This window comes from Girardinichthys multiradiatus, chromosome 10 (genome assembly GCF_021462225.1).
Source record: "Girardinichthys multiradiatus isolate DD_20200921_A chromosome 10, DD_fGirMul_XY1, whole genome shotgun sequence".
Taxonomy (NCBI): Eukaryota; Metazoa; Chordata; class Actinopteri; order Cyprinodontiformes; family Goodeidae; genus Girardinichthys; species Girardinichthys multiradiatus.
In genome coordinates this window covers 7,844,793-7,864,584 of record NC_061803.1, presented here as the reverse complement: position 1 = coordinate 7,864,584, position 19,792 = coordinate 7,844,793, and the positions used below count along the sequence as shown (strand labels likewise).

The 19,792-nt window shown below is 37.9% G+C and overlaps 1 protein-coding gene across 2 annotated transcripts; it reads left to right on the top strand.

Moving 5' to 3' along the window:
* The first annotated feature begins 3,854 nt into the window (after positions 1-3,854).
* LOC124875571 (pleckstrin homology domain-containing family S member 1-like) lies at positions 3,855-17,834 on the top strand. Of its 2 annotated transcripts, XM_047377794.1 has the most exons (17): positions 3,855-3,885; positions 4,218-4,312; positions 4,398-4,510; positions 4,624-4,758; positions 5,503-5,578; positions 5,716-5,745; positions 6,239-6,295; positions 7,216-7,278; positions 7,932-8,000; positions 8,089-8,169; positions 9,688-9,731; positions 9,807-9,854; positions 9,946-10,062; positions 14,223-14,330; positions 15,849-15,944; positions 17,184-17,319; positions 17,406-17,834. In XM_047377794.1, the coding sequence occupies exons 1-17, from the start codon at positions 3,861-3,863 to the stop codon at positions 17,475-17,477; spliced, it is 1,365 nt and encodes a 454-aa protein (XP_047233750.1). In that variant the 5' UTR covers positions 3,855-3,860; the 3' UTR covers positions 17,478-17,834. The 2 variants fall into 2 exon arrangements, with proteins under 2 accessions (XP_047233750.1, XP_047233751.1); XM_047377795.1 differs by lacking the exon at positions 9,946-10,062.
* Positions 17,835-19,792: the final 1,958 nt, after the last annotated feature.

Here is a 19,792-nt window from a genome sequence, read left to right as displayed (position 1 = left end):
GGTGAAGTCACATAGGTGACTTCAAAAGGGGGAAATTGTGGAGATATATTATGTGTGTGCATTAATTATTATTATGTTCATAACCAGTGTGTTATAAAATGTATAACCTGTGTGTGAGTATAAGACATTGTGGCCTGCAGAAGTGTTGTTGCACAAACTTGGCCTTGAGTGTGGTGAAGTAGAGAAAGACTGTAGAACTGTAATGGTGGGAAAAGGATGGGACAAGATTAACGGCTTAGTACTCCCTTCTCATATCAGCAGAAAAGCAGAGTGCAGGTGCAGGAAAAGTAAGCAGGATAATGACTTTCTAAATATGGTAAACCGGAAAGTATGTATGTAACTATATGTGTGAAAACACTGTAAAACAGGGCGTTGCCCAGTTTCATGTGTGTTTTAATAAAACCAAGGACCCCAGTGAGAAGCTTCGAAGTCGTCTCGGTGTGTGTTGTGTTACCACATGCGAGAGCTTCCCTGGTCCAGGTATTTGAATAACATACAGCTGTCTCCATGTGATTTATTATAATGTCTTGTGAATTCTTTCAGCTTAGGTGAATAAACGAACACGCAGAACACCCCTTGGGAGGGTGCTTCAACACATACAAGTTGAAGGTTTAGATGAAGCTTATATTTCTAATAACTCAGGAAGCTCCACTGCATCAAAGCAGTCCAAACACAGATGCATTTCTACAGTCTATTTACATGTTGAATTGTAGAGGATAGATTCAACATTATATGTGAAAAAAGTTTTCAAATCATGTATCATGGTCTCATTTTTCAAAATACAAAGAAATAGTCTTTTAACAGGTGTTTAGACTGTCAAAAGCAACTGTACCTTTAGTGAAAACAATTCCTAGCCATTAGTGATGAAATATAATAATAATTATCTGTGCAGAAGACACAGGCACCGGGACTTTATTAAGACTACCGCTGTCTTCAGGGTTGAGGAATATTTCCCACACAAACTCTCGTCTTGGCAATTTTGCCAACATGTGCCTCGGTTTAATGAGGACAGGCCATGAATCTGAAGTTTGAAGACAAGAAGGAACAAGACATTAGACAGATGAGGACAAACATTCAAGAAAATTCACAGATTTGTATAGAAAGGAGATATCAATCTAGGCTGTGTGTGTTTGACTGTGACCTACATGCACATGTAACAAAAAGGGGCATGTAAAGTTTTTTTGAGACATGAATGCTGCCATGTGGGTCATAAAATTAATAAAGAAAACGTTTTTATATAGCAAGTGCACATGTGAACAGCTGTTGAGTTTCACTGATGCTCCTTGTTATTAAACTGCCTGCCATGACCCACAAACTTTTACATGCAAAACTGGCCCGTGCACCAGCAGAGAGACTTCAAATGCACCAAATTAAGCTATCTCCCTCAATGACGTCAATTTAAATGAATATTAATGTTGCAGCACGTACCCACAGAACCTCTCATCTTCCAGTTGTGACTCAGACTGACCCTCATTTCCCTGCTGCTTCTAGTGTGCTGCATATTTGTAATCAGATGGCATGTAGACATTGGCAAAGCACAGCAGGGTCTAACTCCGACTGTAATTACTCATGTCCTCTTTTTGTCCTCTTTTTGCATGATAACGTCTTAATTAGGAGAGGCCTAAACTGCCACTCTGCAGAAATCTCCTCAACATTTGTTACCAGATGCATGTAAATGTACATTATTAAGAACAGAATTTTAATATTAATTCCTGTTAAACTTTTTCATATTTTGTCAGGGAGCAATCTAAAACTTCATAAAAGTTTATTTTATTGGGATTTTATATGAAAGACCACCATAAAGTAGTGCAGAGCTGTAAACCAAAATGAACGATACATACTTTTTGAATAAATTAATATGAATAGAAATCTGAAAATGTTGCTGCACCTTTTATTGCAATTACAGCTGAAATTTAAGCCCAGTCACACTGGATGGATAGAGTGAAAATAGTGTGTCTTGCCACAGCTCTGGCAGTATGTTTAGGGGTCATTTTATTGCAGAAAGGTGAACCCTAGTCTCAATTCATTTGCAGCCTCTAACAGGTATTTTTTTCCAGGTGTGCCCTGTGGTTAGCTCCATCCATTCTTCCATCAAATTTAACGACCTTTCCTGTCTAGAAAAGCCATCCCACAGCATAATACTACCACCACCACGTGTCACTGTGAGGAGGATTTAGGTTGATGTGCTGCATTAGTTTTATACCACACATAACATTTTACATGTAGCCTAATGATGACAAAATCATATATACCAGGAGTGGCCAACTCCAGCCCTAGGGAGTCAGTTAGATTCTGCTCCAGCTCCAACACAGCTAAGCTAATGGCTAAATTACCTCCTCAATATGTCTTTAAGTTCTGCAGAGGTCTCGTAGTGAGAAATTCATTTAATTAAGGTGTCCAAGGCCAGCTCTTGATGCCTCCAGTAAGCCGTCACTGGTTTATACCCTTCTCAGTGTGCTCCAGCTGAGCTGTGGAGCTCCCTCAGATTACAATGGGCCTTTTAATGCTCTCCTTGCCTTGCCTGTCAGTTCCGGTGGACAACTGTGAGAAATTCAGAGCTTTGGAACCCTGCTTTAAACTTCTCCACAATTCTGACCCGTCTGCAGTGTTCCTCGGTCTTTGTGATGCTGTCTGTTCACTAATTTTCCTTAACGAACCCCCAAGGACCTCACAAAACAGCTGAATTATACGGAGATTAAATTACACATAGGTGGACTCTATTTACTGCTTGCACTTAAATGTATTTAGGAGTATCAGAGTAAGGGGCGCTAAATAAAAGCACACACCACAGTTTTCAGAATTCTGCTTGTAAAAATTTTAAAACCAACGTGTAATTTCCCCCTAACTTCACAATTATAGACTATTAATGTTTTGGTCCCAATAAAATGCATTGACGTTTGAGGTTTGGAACATGTCAAAATGTGGAAACTTTCAAACGATATAAGTTTTGCAAGACACTGTATTCTCTTCCTGTGGATAATTCAGAGTGGAGGCTGCTCATGAGTGATGATATTGAAAAACTCAGTTTGTTCTTCTGCTATCAGATTCAAAATGTAGGTGGATACATGTGAGAACAGATGCATCTACACTTAATCACTATTGATAAATCATTATCTCTTTGGATTTGTCGAAAATATATGGTTTTTTGAGAGAATGTTTGTTGAAAAACCATAAACGATCTATTTGTCAGACCTCTGCTGTGGTACATAAAAATCTTCCTTGGTTATAAAAACACAGTTTAGCTGTATCAAGAAACAACTAAACTGTCAAATTAAGGGTTATTGTTCCACAGTAAACCTAGGTTTTAATGAATCCTTCAGGCCGTTTTGCATTCTGGCAACAAAGTAGGTTGACTCAAGCAACCTGCAGTGTATAACCAGAAACTCCAGTTTTCAGGATGATCTTGATCACTTATCAAGTACAGAAAAGCATGCAGCTGTGACAGTAGGTCACTCTTTTGTTAAAGATAGCAGAGTGAGTAGGATCTCAGTACAGGTAAGGGTAGTGTGATTTTTTTCATACATGTGTTTTCATGTTATTTTCTTTTATCTTGTATTTGCTTCCCACAGCAAATTGAAAATTGTTTCTACATTAGGAAGTGCATTCAGATTAATTTCTTTATATATCTTACATCTTTTTCACATGTGAGTCACATTATGCTGTGTAAAAATCCAAATACTCATTGTTATGAATGCACACCTGACTCCTTAATTTGGCCATTGTTTGTGATCTTTGCCTTTCTGTTGGCTTCCGCCAAAGAAGTTATTCTGCATTTATACTTTAGATGTCGACTATACTAATGCAGTTTTTAAGTGGCGTTGATAGAATGCTGTGCTGTTTTTGTTTAGGTGGGGTTAAAAATGGCTAAAAGAGAGAAGAACTCAGGTAATATGTTGTCTCTGGATTTTGAAATGTATTGTTTTAAGTGTTTAAAGGTTTGACGGCCCTTCTGAACCTCTATTTTAACACCATACGTACGGAATACTGTGTTCATTTGTATTTAAGCCAATTATTTTGTCATTTGTTAGTTAATCCCGCAGTTTTTTTGTTGAATATAAAACATGCTGTATTTTTATTTTATTTTTCAATCATTGTTAATATTCCCTTGCAAATAGTTTGTCAATTTGTATTAAACTCCTTAAATAAAATAATTTATTTTAATAATAAAGAACAAAAAAATGGGAAACTGGTCACTAAACAGTACTTTTATCATGCAGGGCATGCAGTGTTTTACAAGACAATTACAGATGCAACAGAAATCAGGTCTGGATATTTGTATAAATCTCCACCGAAAAGGCTGCTTAAGTCAGAGGTGATGGACTTTTTCTCACTTTCATTGCAACTCTGTGCAGTTTTTGATTGTTTTCTTAAACTGAATGTCAATTTTTTTTCTCCAGTGGAGGAAGCGTTACTTTGTGCTTTTCAAAACCGGTGAGGACGACTACCAGCTCAGGTACTTCAGGAGTGCAAAGGAAAAGGGCACCTCGCTGGGAGGCATAGACCTGACACAGTAAGTTCTCACTTTTTCACCATAAGACAATACTTTTTGCTCCTATCTGAGGCTAATGTGATGCTTTTAAAAAGGTTGAGGAAGATTAAAATAACACGTTGTTGCTCTGTCAGAATCTCACTCTTATATGGAAACCCTCAACATCACCAGAAATGGCAGTGGGTCCAGAAGAACTTCAAATGCTCCCCCTCATGTGTGCTCTACATCAGAGCAGGAAACAGGGACTACTTCCTTGTTGGGGAAACCAGGTTAGTCAGGTTTTAGATTTTTTACAGATATTTGTTAGATTTTTTCTACCCTTTGCCAACTTTAATGCATGTTTCTTCCAAACCACTTCACACATTTCAATAAGATAAACATTTTTCACTTGTACTCCATTATATAACATACAAAACAGTTTTATAGTAAATGAAAAGTAAAATTTATAGTTATACAATAAACTTTTTTAAGTATGCATGATATGTTGTTAATATAGCTCACAGATACTTCTCAATAAATTATTGAGAAGGTAAATTATTTCTATAATTCAATTTAAAAAGTGTAAAAAATGAAATCATCATATTTGTTGTCTTTACACACAGAGGGATTTTGCAGCTTATTTTAATCAGCATGATTTGCATTGTTTTATTTGTACTTTTCAATTCCAAGTTTTACCTGAATTTGAAGTCTGTGGAGTTGCAGCTAAGATCATGGTTGAATCGTCTAGTGTGTGGATGCAGTTAATGTCATTTTAGCGTTTTTCCATAAAACACTTCCTCATGGACTATTCACTGATGGCTTTTTTAGAGTCAAACTAGTCAAGACAAAATTATGGTGCTCCCTTCCCATTTAGACTAGGGTGATCATCAGATAATGGATTTCCCACAAAATAAATCTCTGCTGTGTTACAGTGTCCTCTTTGGATTTGATTTTTGGTATTGAATTTGAAATTAAAATTAAAATGTTAGAGATGTAATGTGTTGAGTCTTAGAATTTCTCTCTGTTCCTTTCAGCACTGAGGTGGACAACTGGTTCAGTGACCTGTTTGAAGCCCTGAAAAATCGTCCTCATAAATTTCTCAGTTTAGAGGTGCATTAAGCTTTTACTGCTTTTCCGTGTTTATAATACTTTCTGTCATTTTCCACTATTTACAAACCAAATCACTGCCATTTATTTTCATATTTATTAGGTAATGAATACATTTTTTATTTATCCTGCTCCTCTAGGAAATCAGTGATGTGCAGCCAACAGTTGATGTAAGTATGTGGAGTTGATTTTATGCCTCTCTGACAACAAATATTTAAGAGCATTTTTTATAGTCTGCAAAAAATGTCATGGTGAGAGTTTAACATGAGGAACAATGATATATTAATGCACAGTCATAAGTAGAACATGCTACCTTGTAACCATTTGTAGTATGAATATTGAAAAGAACCAACCCAGTCACAGAAACACAAAACATTTCTTGGCCTTGGTCCCAGTTAAACACATTGAAATTTTTAGTTGGAACGTAACAAAATACTTTTGCAGAGAATTGTCTTATATGTATCTACTTCCTTGACATGAGAGCTTTTCTTCTCTTAAAATACCTCCAGTGTCCAGAAACTGTGGTTGCATTTTATTTCCTGCTCAGCTCTCAGGCTCACAATTACGGGTTTTGTCCTGAGCAAATATAGGAAAAAAAAATCTTCAAACTGTTGCCATGAGGTAGTATATGATTAACATACTTTTCTTTTCCTGTTCTGTCAGATAATTTCAAACCCTCTTCTTCTTCAGAGAAGGAATTCTGCCACAGAGGTCCAGAAGGTTAGCCATCAGTAATAAAACTTGTTCATTTTGTCCTGCCTGCATCAAACTAATTAAAATTAATGTTATCTGACTTGTCCAAACCGGAAGCTCAGCCAGCACCTGCTGCCAGAACAGCTGCAGAGTTCCTCAGTGTTGGAGGTTCTTATGGTAGTGGGACGGGGTGTACTTTCTAACACCTAACATAATTTGTCTTGTGATAATGAAATGCCACAGCATCCTTTCTTTCTTAATTTCCCTTCTGTCTTTACAATGCTCTCTTTTACCTTCAGTCAAATAAATGGGCTGTGGGAATAAAAAATAGTATTCACCTACAGTGCTGCTGAAAGGTTTATGTACTGAAAATGGGATTGAATAGTATTTTAATTTTGGGCATTTAAGAAGGAATTTGAACCCTTCTTTTTTCTGGGTGGACTGATTATACAGCAAACAACTGGAATGAATTTCCAAAACAAGAGCTTGGCTCACCTGTTTTCAATGGCCTAAAACAGGCTTCTGGTATACTTCTGGCTGGATATTTCTCCAGTCTGTTTGGCAGAATTGGTTAGGCTCATTTAAATTGCTTGGTTTTCTGGCACACACCTGGCTTTTAAGCATAGTCAATAAGAGAGACCACAAAACCCCAGCTCTGTATTGGCTCCCTTTTCATTCAATCCAGCCATTTGATTCAGGTGTGTTAGGTGAAGGGATGCATCTATAAGTTGTAGGAGGACTGGGTTCGGGCACCCCTGAATAAGGGCAATTTAGCAAGATAAATTAACATGACAGTTGTGGTTTTTGGACTGTAAGATTGTAAAAAAAAAAATAAAAAATGTGAAAATCCTAAATTAATTAGTGTCAGTATGTAACTGTGAACTAGATCTCTTGAAAGAAATCCCTTCTGTCAAATAATTTCATAGTAATGTTTTGTTGGTTTGCAGGCACCCTTCATTGTAAAGAGAGAAGACGATCAAAACAATGGCTTCAAAATCCTTTTGCCACTTGTGAGTACATCCTTATTTTTGCACTCATCTTCCAAAGTAACACACATGTTAGGCGTGGTACAACGAAGGACCCCAGAATGCAGACAAGCAGGCGGCATGACTGTAAGTGAAAAAAGATTGAATTAACAAAAACTCACTCACAGAAAAAGGCAGGAACAAAACAATAAACGGGCAGGCGAGACAGGCATGGCATGATCCGAACAAGACATGAGCATGATCTGAGATGTTTCCGCGATAAGTAACTGAACAGGTGGAGCAAGGAGACAAATTAGCTTGGAGCAGGTGAACCGAATAAAGTTAATTGACAGACAGAACAAAACGTGGCTGGAGCATGAACAAGACTAAAACATGACCAGAAAAATAAACAGAAACATGATTCAAAACTTCAACTGTGAAATAACATATGAAGAAAAAACCCAAAACCAAAAACCAAATAACCCCAAATCATAACACGTGTTTTTTTTTTTTTAAGTGTACCCCATATTTGTGCATTGGAAGCCATAATCTGCTTTTTACAGGCTGTAACACCAACATAACCCACTGCAAATAGCATGAAAATGCTGTATACATATGCTGTATACACAAATGTTGTATACACATTATTTACAGTGAACAACTGTAACCATAGATGTTTTATTTTGTTTGCGTTTCAGCCATTGCTGAAGATGAGGTCCATATCTGACCCTCCCTCCAATGCTGTGGATAGGAACACTGAAGAACTGGTACATCTTTGCAGGTTGTGCACAATACTACCTTTGGTTTGGGAAGCTCATTAACAGTGTGTCGTCCTGCTTCTTGACCGTATGCCAGAAGGAAGATATTTCCAGAAGACCTTCCTCAGAGCCTGTAGATTCAACCTATGACTATCCCAGGTCGTCCCAAAAGCCAAAGGTCGGTACTATGTTGAATATAATGTTTTCTTATATTTTAAAATTGTTGGATTTAATCATTGTCAGTTATCTTTATTCAAAAAGTCTGACTTTTTCATAATTCCATGCAGTGTGAAATATTAGAAATACAGGCTTGAATATATACATACAGTACCATTAATAGTATGAAACATTTCCTTTTCAGGTTGTACCTCAACCTTGTGTTTGTTTGTAGCAACACGCTACTTTTATAATTCTGACTGGATATGTGACCACTAGCAGAATCATGTAAATTGGTTGGTTTTCTGGAGTGGACCTAGTTGTGGTCAGGGTAATTTGAGAAGGTTAATCTTAACCAGCCTCGTTAGATCCAAAGCCAGTTGTCATTGTCCAGTTGAAGCATTCAGTTGTGTCCAGTTGAACTGGCCAACTGCTGGTTTGATATAAAATTCAAGAATCTGAAGATACTTCCCTATTATAATTGTTCATCTACTTTGTTCAGTGCACTAGGCCTAATGGCAGCAAATGAGCCAACAGCATGATGCTGCCACCACCTTGCTTGACAGTTGGTTAGTTGTTCTCAGCTTTGAAAGCCTTTGCACTTGACCCCTTAAACAAAACTTCTTGTTCTTGTGACCAAATAGCTCATTCTTTGACTCATATGTCTATTCATTTCCAGAACGGCATTTGGTTTGTCCGTGTGGGCAGGCTGCAAATTTCAGTCGAGTTTGAAGGTGTAGATTTCTCTCAGACTTTGGTGATGTCAAACTTGTCTCACTGTGGATAGTGATGCTGTTGTTTCAGCAGTCCCCAGTTTATGGCAGGTTCAACCCTTGGTGGTTTCCAGGTTTTTCTTGGACTTCATAACCAGTTTTCTTTCATCTGAGGGTGACAGTGGTCAGATGGTTGAAACTTGGACACAATACGGTTTGCCTACAGGAAAATGATACAAAAAAATACATCCAAAACTGGTTTTGAAATGGATGAAACAGACTAATATTAAGCTCCTGGAAGGATGTTTTCAAAGCTCTAACCTCAACCCCGGTGAAAATATTTAGACTTTGCTGTAAAGCCATTTCCAAGCCAGGAAACCAACCAATTTAAATGAACTCAACCATTGCTGGTAAGTGGACCGATCATATATCCAGTCAGAATTATGCCAGACGTTTCTTGATGGCTACAAAACAGCAGGTGGTCAAGTAGCAACTAGCTCATGGAGATTTACCCAAATATTGACGGAGTGTATGTATATATTTAAACCTTTTGTAAATTTTTGTAAATCCTCAGTAAATTTAAACAAATGCATTTAATTCTAGATTAAGAAAATAATTGAAGTTATTGTATAAGCACACCACTCCAATGCATAATTAAACTCTTCAGTTAATGATGTTTATGTTATGCCCATGATAAGTTGATGTAAACTTCTAACTGGTTCTGCACATGTATACATAATAGTCCTAAACTAGGATTTAAAACTAAAGTTCTGCTTGTATATTTCTTTTTATTTTTCTTCATTGTCTCCTCGCCTGGCATTGAAAAGTTTGGGGGAAACGATGTTGCTTGTGCAGCCAGCATGGAGTCATTGTGAGTGCTGGTTAAATACCTCTATTTGTGCAAAAGAAACTAAATTCAGATGCTAACATTTTATATCCCTTCAAGGTATGAATCAATGACACTGAAGACCACTGAAGAAACATATCTGGCAGAGTGAGTTTTCTTTTTCCCCCACATCGATTATGTCAAGAACCTTGTTTTTTATTTTATTTTTGTTTGTGACAGTTTAAAATGTTTCTTTTAGTGATCATAAAGTCGAAGTGATCAACAGCACCTTGCTGAAGTCCATCACTGAGATCTATGCTAAATTCACACAGAGTTCACCTCTTGCAATATCAGAAGAGGCACCCGCTGAATACGGGTATGTCTCAGAGTGATGCAAATGTTTATGTTAAATTTTTATCAGTCCATGACATAGATATTTAAACCCTGCAGCTCAGTCCACAGGTAACTGCAGACTTATCAGCTAACAACAAGAAGCGTGTATGTTTACAGCTCATGACAATTAGCAATCCTTGAGGAATCTCAGAAAGGCACAACTTCAGAGCTTGTTTTGCAAGTTATGAGCTGTCATTTCAAACCATGGGCGTAACTCTCTGTACTTCTGATCATCTACGCAGATTAACTTGTAGATGACCCTAAAACTCATGTACTTGGCATCTTAGAATGATTACATGTATACTTAGACAATGGTTATGCATTGGAATGAACGCTATCTCAGTCACGATTCATGTTCCTTTGAAGTACTTTCTAAACATGTACAAAAGTAGTCATGCTCCTTAAATTCTTTTCAGATTTAACTGCATAACAACAATAAACAATGTATTTCAGTGGGATATTGCGTGGTAGACCAACGCAAAGTTTTGCATATTTGTTAAACTGAAGGAAAAGAACATATAAAAATATAAAAATTGTGGTGTACACTATTTTTCAGTGTCTGTTACATTGAAGCCACTAAATTGATTTGAGTGCAACCAATTAAATGCCAAAAGACCATTAACGGTTCCCCACCTGTTCTGTGAAGCCCTCAGAGGTTTGTATGAGAACATTAGTAAGCAACGGCATCATGATGACCAAGGAACACACCAAGCAGGTCAGAGATACAGCTTTGGAGATGTTTAAAGCAGGGTTAGGTTATAAAACTATATCATGAGCTTTGCGTTTCCCTTGGAGTACTGCTCAATCAATTATATGAAGATATGAGAAAGTATGGTGCAACTGCAATCCTATTAAGACATGGCCGACCACCTAAACTGACAGGCCAGGCAATGGGAGCATTAGTCACAAAAAAAAAACAAAAGGCCGATGGTAACTCTAGAGGAACTGCAGAGATCCCCATCTCAAGTAGGAGTTGTTTAATAAACAACTATCGGCAGAAAGAAGACAGAAAGGCTCTGTTCGGAAAAGCTTTTTATAGTTTGCCACAATCCATGTAGGGAACAGAGGGGCTTTACCTTTTTGGCCTACATGCAAAACATTGTGTGTGAGACGGAAAACCTGCACTGCACATCACCCTGAACGCACCATCTCCACGGAGGAAACACAAACAAGAGCATGCTGTGGGGATGCTTTTCTGCAGCAGGGACATGTCATTTAAATATTAATAAAGCTGAACAAAAAGTGATGAGAATAATATCGAATAATGGGTGGGTTAATATAAATTTTTACCTCTGCCCACTCCTTTGAGTGTGTGTATATTAAATATTAGTAAATATTGCCGTTACTATTTACTGTTATGTTCGACATAACAGCAAATTTTCGACTGAATGAATATGGGAAGAAAACCTGTGAGATGTTAACTTCCAGCAGGACAGCCACTTGAAACAAACATAAATGGCCGCCACATTTGGTTGATTTCAATTTGCAAAAACGTTTTAAAAAGTATGCATCATTTCTCTTTCTCTTCACAGTAATCCACCATTTTCCGTTGGTATGTCACATAAAATCCAAGTTGAATACATACAGGGGTTGGACAATGAAACTGAAACACCTGGTTTTAGACCACAATAATTTATTAGTATGGTGTAGGGCCTCCTTTTGCGGCGAATACAGCATCAATTCGTCTTGGGAATGACATATACAAGTCCTGCACAGTGGTCAGAGGGATTTTAAGCCATTCTTCTTGCACCAGTCTTGCTGTGTGTATTGGTGCATTGTCATCCTGATACACGGCACCGCCTTCAGGATACAATGTTTGAACCATTGGATGAACATGGTCCTCAAGAATGGTTCGGTAGTCTTCGGCAGTGACGCGCCCATCTAGCACAAGTATTGGGCCAAGGGAATGCCATGATATGGCAGCCCAAACCATCACTGATCCACCCCCATGCTTCACTCTGGGCATGCAACAGTCTGGGTGGTATGCTTCTTTGGGGCTTCTCCACACCGTAACTCTCCCGGATGTGGGGAAAACAGTAAAGGTGGACTCATCAGAGAACAATACATGTTTCACATTGTCCACAGCCCAAGATTTGCGCTCCTTGCACCATTGAAACCGACGTTTGGCATTGGCATGAGTGACTAAAGGTTTGGCTATAGCAGCCCGGCCGTGTATATTGACCCTGTGGAGCTCCCGACGGACAGTTCTGGTGGAAACAGGAGAGTTGAGGTGCACATTTAATTCTGCCGTGATTTGGGCAGCCGTGGTTTTATGTTTTTTGGATACAATCCAGGTTAGCACCCGAACATCCCTTTCAGACAGCTTCCTCCTGCGTCCACAGTTAATCCTGTTGGATGTGGTTCGTCCTTCTTGGTGGTATGCTGACATTACCCTGGATACCGTGGCTCTTGATACATCACAAAGACTTGCTGTCTTGGTCACAGATGCGCCAGCAAGACGTCCACCAACAATTTGTCCTCTTGTGAACTCTGGTATGTCACCCATAATGTTGTGTGCATTTCAATATTTTGAGCAAAACTGTGCTCTTACCCTGCTAATTGAACCTTCACACTCTGCTCTTACTGGTGCAATGTGCAATCAATGAAGACTGGCTACCAGGCTGGTCCAATTTAGCCATGAAATCTCCTACACTAAAATGACAGGTGTTTCAGTTTCACTGTCCAACCCCTGTAGAAGTTCATAGTTGCAGCATGACTAAATTTGAAACAGTTCAAGAAGTGAGAAAAGTTTCACAAGATGCTGAACTGTATATATTACATAAATTTCAGTCTTTGTTTTTAGAATCTTTAGAATCTTTAGAAAGTGCGGCACTATTTCTGTTTTATTTACTTTTAAAATAAATTCTCCACAAAAACAAAGCACAGACGGGTTGTTGGAGTGATTCAGCAAAATATTTACGGTAAAAGTCAAAAGGAAGCCAACTAACATTTGGCTGACCAGAAAATCAGCCAAACATGACATACCTTTTCAAAAGAAATTCCTGCTCTTATCAACGTGAATAGCTCCATTTTTTTGCTTACAACTTTTTATCTGATTCCTGCTTGCATTCCAAACATGTTACGGGAAAACAAAATTCACCTTGTTAGACTGTACCGATGGTGTAAGTGAGGTAATAATTAATGAATGTCTTCCTACACAGATTCCTTTAAGAGTTTTGTTCCTAGTACAATCTCACCAGAATTTGATTCCATATGAGCTGCTCTACATTGCTTAAATGGGGCTAAACAGGCATGTCTATGAAGTCTGCTGACAATTTTAAAGCTCTTCCAGTAAAAAAATTGTGGAGACTGCTCTGTAATCTAAGTCTTTAAAATGCTGCAAAAATCCGTAACCTCAAGGAATCTAGTCTTGCAGGTGAATGCACAGGTTTTCTTTTTCAGTCTGCAGCAAATGTTTTATTGACTTGTTTGCACACATTTTCCTAAGAACTACTTTTTATATCAAACTAATTTTCAGTCAGACCAACAGCAGGTTTTTAGATGACCACTTTGACCTTCATGTTTAGACGAGACCCCCGTGTTAATCACCGTACCGCAGAGACCGGGAAAGTTCTTGCCTGCTCCAATTACTCGGTGCCATCATCTGCTGCCTGCCTGCTGCTGTTTGCTTTCCTGAATTGGCTGTGATATCAAACTGTGTAATAATTGTTAATTTCTCTCTGATTTCCAGCCAACTGCAGGAAGCAGATTTTTTGCCTGACTAAAAAAGTAAAGAAAAAAAAAAACCTTTCCTCAAAGTTTGGCATTGCCTGTTAATTAAAATGTGCCAGTGCCTTGGCAGCAGTTGGCCCATTATTTTTTGCTTCCATGCTGTTCCTATAAACTATTTAAAAAAAACTTATTTTTCCTTGTTTTACCATTTGCTACATACAAACCTATTTCAAACCAACCATTCACCGTTGGCTGCTTCGTTTTTTCTTGCCCTTTTTCCAGTTTCCAAGTGCCCAGCAGCCCTCCCAAGTTCCTTGTTTTTACCAATTTTTCCACATTTTTTGTTTTCATTTCCTGCCACAATGACAAACAGGCCTGTCCAAAGTTTCCATCTCAGCTTATGATAAATCATGTTCTCTTTGTGGTTTGTTTCCTTCGTTTCAGCAAACTGATTCACTGTTTTTTTTACAGAGAAGACAAACGTCAGTCTTCAGATTTCAGCAGCAGCTCCAGTGGCACCGTTTCTCCTGTTGATGTGTTGGAGACTAATGAGCTGGAAAAGCAAGACTTCTCTGAGAGGTACAATTTATCAAAATCTTTAGAAACATGCCTCAAAACAAAATCTTATCTTATGGGAATCCTGTTTAAATCTAAAATATAGGAAACTGATTGATCCTAGGTTTAGGTTATGTTGTGATCAATGTAATTTGACCTGGAGGAACGAGATTACAATGAAGGGTGGGTAGCTCGATAGGAGCTCTTCTTGTAAGCAGCTTCAGGAATTTGTTTCGAAAACGCCCACTTTGGCACTATTTCTGCAGTTACAAAAGAGGAACACTGATGTAACTTCTTATTAGTCACTGAAAACAAATAACAAAAGACTTAATGACATATGGGGTTACTCATTGAGGTAAACATGACCATTAAAAAATGCTGGGATGTTGCTGGACTGGTTGAAGTAGTTTCTAGAGGTTTCTTCATGTTTCCCTTGGTAACAATCATAAATTATGCAAGTGTTACATCAAGCAGCAAGAAGTCAGATTTTACATAATAGCCAAAACAAGGTAGCCCATAGTTATGACGTGGGATGAAATTCAGCCCTTTTACTTTTATACTCCCAAATAAAATCCAATGCAAACATTTGCCTTCAAAAGTCCATTAAATAAAACACAGGGTCCATCTGTGTGTGTCTAATTTTAATATAAATCCATCAGCCAAGAGGCAAATAATATCTCTGGAGGAGCTGCAGAGGTTCACAGCTCAGGTGGGAGAATCTGTCTATAGGGCAACTATTAGTTGGGCTCTTTATGAGTAGCATGAAGAAAGCTAGAAGAAGTCCTGTTTAATGTTTACTTTACTTTGAAGCATGTAGGGAACGCAACAAACATGGACTAAAATTACATTTGAATAAAACTTTTTGGCCTACATGCCAATTGCTATATGTGACAAAAAACTAACAACCACATGACTCTGAGCACGACATCCCCTCAGTAAAACACAGTGGTGGCACCATCATGCTGTGGGGACAGTTTTTTTCACCATAGAAAGGGAAGATAGTCAATGATGGTAGAAAATGTGTTAGAGGCTGCAAAAGGTTTATCTTCCAGCCATACAATGACCCTAAACATACAACAAAAGCTACATTAGAATGGTTTAGATAAAAGCATGTTCATGTGTTAGAATGACCCAGTCAAAGTTCAGACAAACATCCAATTGAGATTTGGCTTCAAAAAGCAGGATAACAGTGTGCTTGAGCTTAACAGTAATTTTGAACCTGACCTGAAAGACTTGCAGCTGTAATTCCAGCCAAATTTCCGTTCGGTTTTGACTCAGGAGATTGAACACATGTGCATGCCACACAGTTAAATACACTGGCGTTTGTGATGTAATGTGACATCTGAAAAAAGTTTAAAGGTAAAAACAATTTTCCAAGGCATCACTTTAAATGCAGTCTGCACAGAGCAAGACAAAGATTCTGCCTAATGATGTATACTGAAAACAATATTTTAGCAATATTCTGTCTTTCCAGTATTAGATTTAAACATATCTAATTGACAGAAGAAGGATCTTACTAATCCCTTTAATTTTCCTTTCAAGCCTTGACCGTCACATCCCAGAGCAGAGAGTGTTTATGGTGAAGCAGTCAGATTTGAAAAAACACCTCACGCTCACAGAGGTCGATGGGAAGCCAAGGTATGTTTATGAAAATCACTTATGTTGGACTGCTTTAAGAAAGATATCCAAGAACCCCTAAATCTGGAGAAGAAATACAGATATAAATGTTGCAACAAAAATGTTTCCACATGCATAACTACTCATGAAAACATTAAACCCCAAAGATTTTTGTGCCATGTAGACCCAGTGCAGGCTTGTCTTGAGCCACCAAAATCACAGATTCCTATTGTTTGAGAACAAAGAGCAAACCAGGCAAATTTAGCCACAGTGCAGAAAAAAGTCCTGGAGTTTAATCAGGCTGAACATTGGGCTGCATGAGCTTTCTGCTCGTTCCATTCAGGCGTACTGTGTGAGAGTTAATGTTTTTATGGTAGGATTAACGACTGCTTAATGGATTCATTTGTTTAGTTTCATGACTCTATACCACACCATTTACGATGTAAAATAAACATCAAGAAGTCTATAGTTTTTTTTTTCTTTTTTAATGTTGCTTTTCTAACTTCCTGTGTGAGCTAGTTGTGCTGCTGGCTAAACCGAGATTGTATGTACACAGGATCAACCTGCTTATGAGTGTTATTTGGATTTCTTTCACTTCAATAGTACTACAGATAATAACTTATCAAGTATATCTCCTTATTAAAAAATACAAAGTTTATTGTTTCTGCTCGTTTAATCCTACCACTGAATAAACATTGTTTCTATGTCCATTATTTATTTGGGGCCTTGGCTACATAGACAAATAGTGTTGGACGTCCATAATTAAAGTCTTTATAATGGGTCACAAATGTGTATCTGAGTTGTGTAGTTTTTTTGACATGATTGTGATAGCAGCATCTAAATATTTCATAGTTGAAAATACACAAACATTTACATTTTGTGGATTTTACTTGGAACGCCGGCTCGATTTCCTGCAGATTAAGAGTAAAAATAATATCTTGTATTCACTTTTTTACTGATAAGGTGAATTTACAAATGCAGACAGAAATCTAAGTTGTGCTTCTGGCGCTTTATGTGGGAGCGAAATTACCAATTTTGTCATTTTATCTGACTGTCTATAGGTAAAAGGAGTATGTAATGGTCCTGAGGATCATTTTTGAAGAATCACTAATTAAAATCCATAGGATAGTAATAATGAAACATCATATTTTGAGACTGTGATTGCAAAGGACTTTAACTAGACTAAAATTGTGCAACATCGTAAAAGTTGAAATATATATCTGCAAATCAAACTTTGTTGTTTGTTTATGTATGTGACAGTGTGTCTGGCTGGACTGGACAGCCGCAGTCCGTGTGCCTCTTCCACAAGGAAGACCAAGTCTTGGCAATAAACGACCTTCACACCAGCAGCATGGAGGAGTTTGACATGTTTGTCAGCAAGTCCCTGAAGAACGAGGTACGGTGATTGCTTGCAACAGAAGCACCGTGTTATCAATATTTGGGTGCATTATTGATCTCTCTCAAACGCTAATCTGACCTCAGGTGAAAGTTACCATCCTGCGCCAGCGTGGACGTCAGCCTCTGCATTTGCCTAACTGTCCCTGCAGCGACTGAAGCACTGACTTGAATATGTTTCTCTGTGACGAGGTCCACACCTTGTACTGATCACCGTGGACAACTATCGTCTTCAAGGAGTTACAATTAAAGATATCACATGTTGAATGTAAACATATCGACATGTTTTATGTTTACCATAAAATTTCCTTGCCTTTCATACAGAAATGTACTTCCTGATACCATCTGAATGGTGCCTTGTTTTACTGACAGTTTCTTTATGCAAACCGTATTTTTCTGTGACTCCACTCAATTCAAATTCAGTTTTATTTCTATAGCGCCAATTCCCAACACATGTCATCTTAAGGCACTATACAAAGTCAATTCAATCAAGTCATACAGATTTCAGATCGGGTACATACATTCCAATTAATCCTAACTATCAAACAGTGCAGTCAGATTCAGTTTATTATTTAAGTTTATTAAAAGTTTTTCTATCTAAGGAAACCCAGCAGATTGCATCAAGTCAGTGACTTGCAGCATTCACTCTTCCTGGATGAGCATGTAGCGACAGTGGACTGTTGCTTGCAATGACCTTGCAGCAATTCCTCATACTGAGCATGCATGTAGCGGCAGTGGAGAGGAAAATTCCCTTTTAACAGGAAGAAACCTCCAGCAAGATTGCATTGCATGCCTTATGTGGTTCGCACACCCCCAGGGTTGACTAGAGATTTATTTTAGCATTGCTCGGTATGTCTACCTGCAACGAGACGTCCTTCTGAGCAATTATCCAGTGAATGGCAGGTTCCCAAGAGCACAGACAGAGGGGAAACCTGTTTGTAAGATTTAAGTTGAATGAGGAGAAAGGATGACACACTTTTGCTTTTTAAATGTTTTTTTTTTTTTTTTTGTTGTCCTCAGATACACCCTCTTGACAATCAAAGGTTGATGTAAAGTGAAAAATGTAGAAAGAGAGCAGCATTACATCTCCTCTTCCCCTCAGGTAGAGTTAATATGAAGACAGAATCGGGTCATGGCTTATAGTTATGTCAGTTTTTTAAAAACATGTGAAACAAAAATAATCACTCAGACGGGCACTTTGCCCGAGCTGTAGCTAATTCATAGGAACAAAGGTTTTGCATTTTGTCAAAAACCTTTGTTCCCATGGTTTGCTATTATCTGGAGAGCGCAACACAAAGATCAACTCTTAGCCCAAAACATTCATTAACAACATGATCCAGCAGTATTTATGAAAGCCTGAGCAACAGTATTCGGGCTTTTAATGGAGTCCTCACTGAGCAAAGTCCTAACAACTGACTTAAAGCATGCTATAGCATATAGCTAATAAATCATTTGCAAAGGCTGCTGGTAATCTTTGAACATAAATCTGTAATTTTCTCACAAAGGTTTATCAATAAAGTTATACAATTAATGACCATTTCTATTCATTTAATAATTTTTAAAAATCTTTTAAGAAAATGTAAATTATAAAGCATTGAAACTTGCAGAGTTAAAGAGGCAGTACAGCGTATTTAGGGAGCATTGGACATTCAAATTTGAATCCCGGGTGTTTTATTAATGACACGCTGGAGCTTAAGTTACCAAACTTAGGATTTTCTGTTACAAACTCAATTTCTTCGATTATGACAATTGTTCAGGTTCTGAACCAGCAAAGGGGATCAGGACCATCACACTAGTACTACCCTGTTTGACTGTCTGCAGGATGTTCTTTTTCTCAAATGCTGTTAGTTTTAGGCCAAAAGTAACAGAAAACACAACCTCCAAAATTTTCCCAAAGGTCTTGGAGATCAAGATGTTTTTGGGCAAATGTGAGCTGGATCTTTATGTTCCTTTTGGGTCAGCAGTGGGTCTCCAATGGATGCCATTTTTGCCCAGCCTCTATCTTACTGTTGAATCATGTTGAACACTGACGTGTGTGGAAAACAAGGCCTGCAGTGCTTTAGATGTGGCTCTGGGATCTATTGTGACCATCTTAATTTTTGTACACCTGCCACTCCTGGGAGAGTTCACAACTGTTTTATTCTTTTCTGTAAATAATGCATAATCTGCAGCTTTTTGAGATCTTTCAGCCTACTTCACGCTGTAAAAATGATTTTTTTTTTTTTATCCACAAGTCTGGCAATATTCAGTTATTGATGTAGCCTGTGAAATACAAACCAAAATGTGGTTAAGCACAGTGAATTTATATTTTAATGGGTGGTTTGGATTGTGCATACATCTTTGATGATTGAAAATGTTTATTTATCTAAAACATTAAAGTGTACTACAAAAAATAAAAGCTGTGAAATAAAGATGATTAGACACTAATGTCAATTTCCTGGGTCACCCCCTTTTTCAAAGAAAGTAGTGTTGAC

Bases quoted from the DNA above. Each gene is read 5' to 3' on its own strand.
- LOC124875571 (XM_047377794.1), top strand. From the start codon at position 3,861: ATGGCTAAAAGAGAGAAGAACTCAG. The intron at 7,279-7,931 runs GTGAGTACATCC...TTTGCGTTTCAG, and splicing joins TCAAAATCCTTTTGCCACTT to CCATTGCTGAAGATGAGGTC. The intron at 8,170-9,687 runs GTCGGTACTATG...GGCATTGAAAAG, and splicing joins GGTCGTCCCAAAAGCCAAAG to TTTGGGGGAAACGATGTTGC.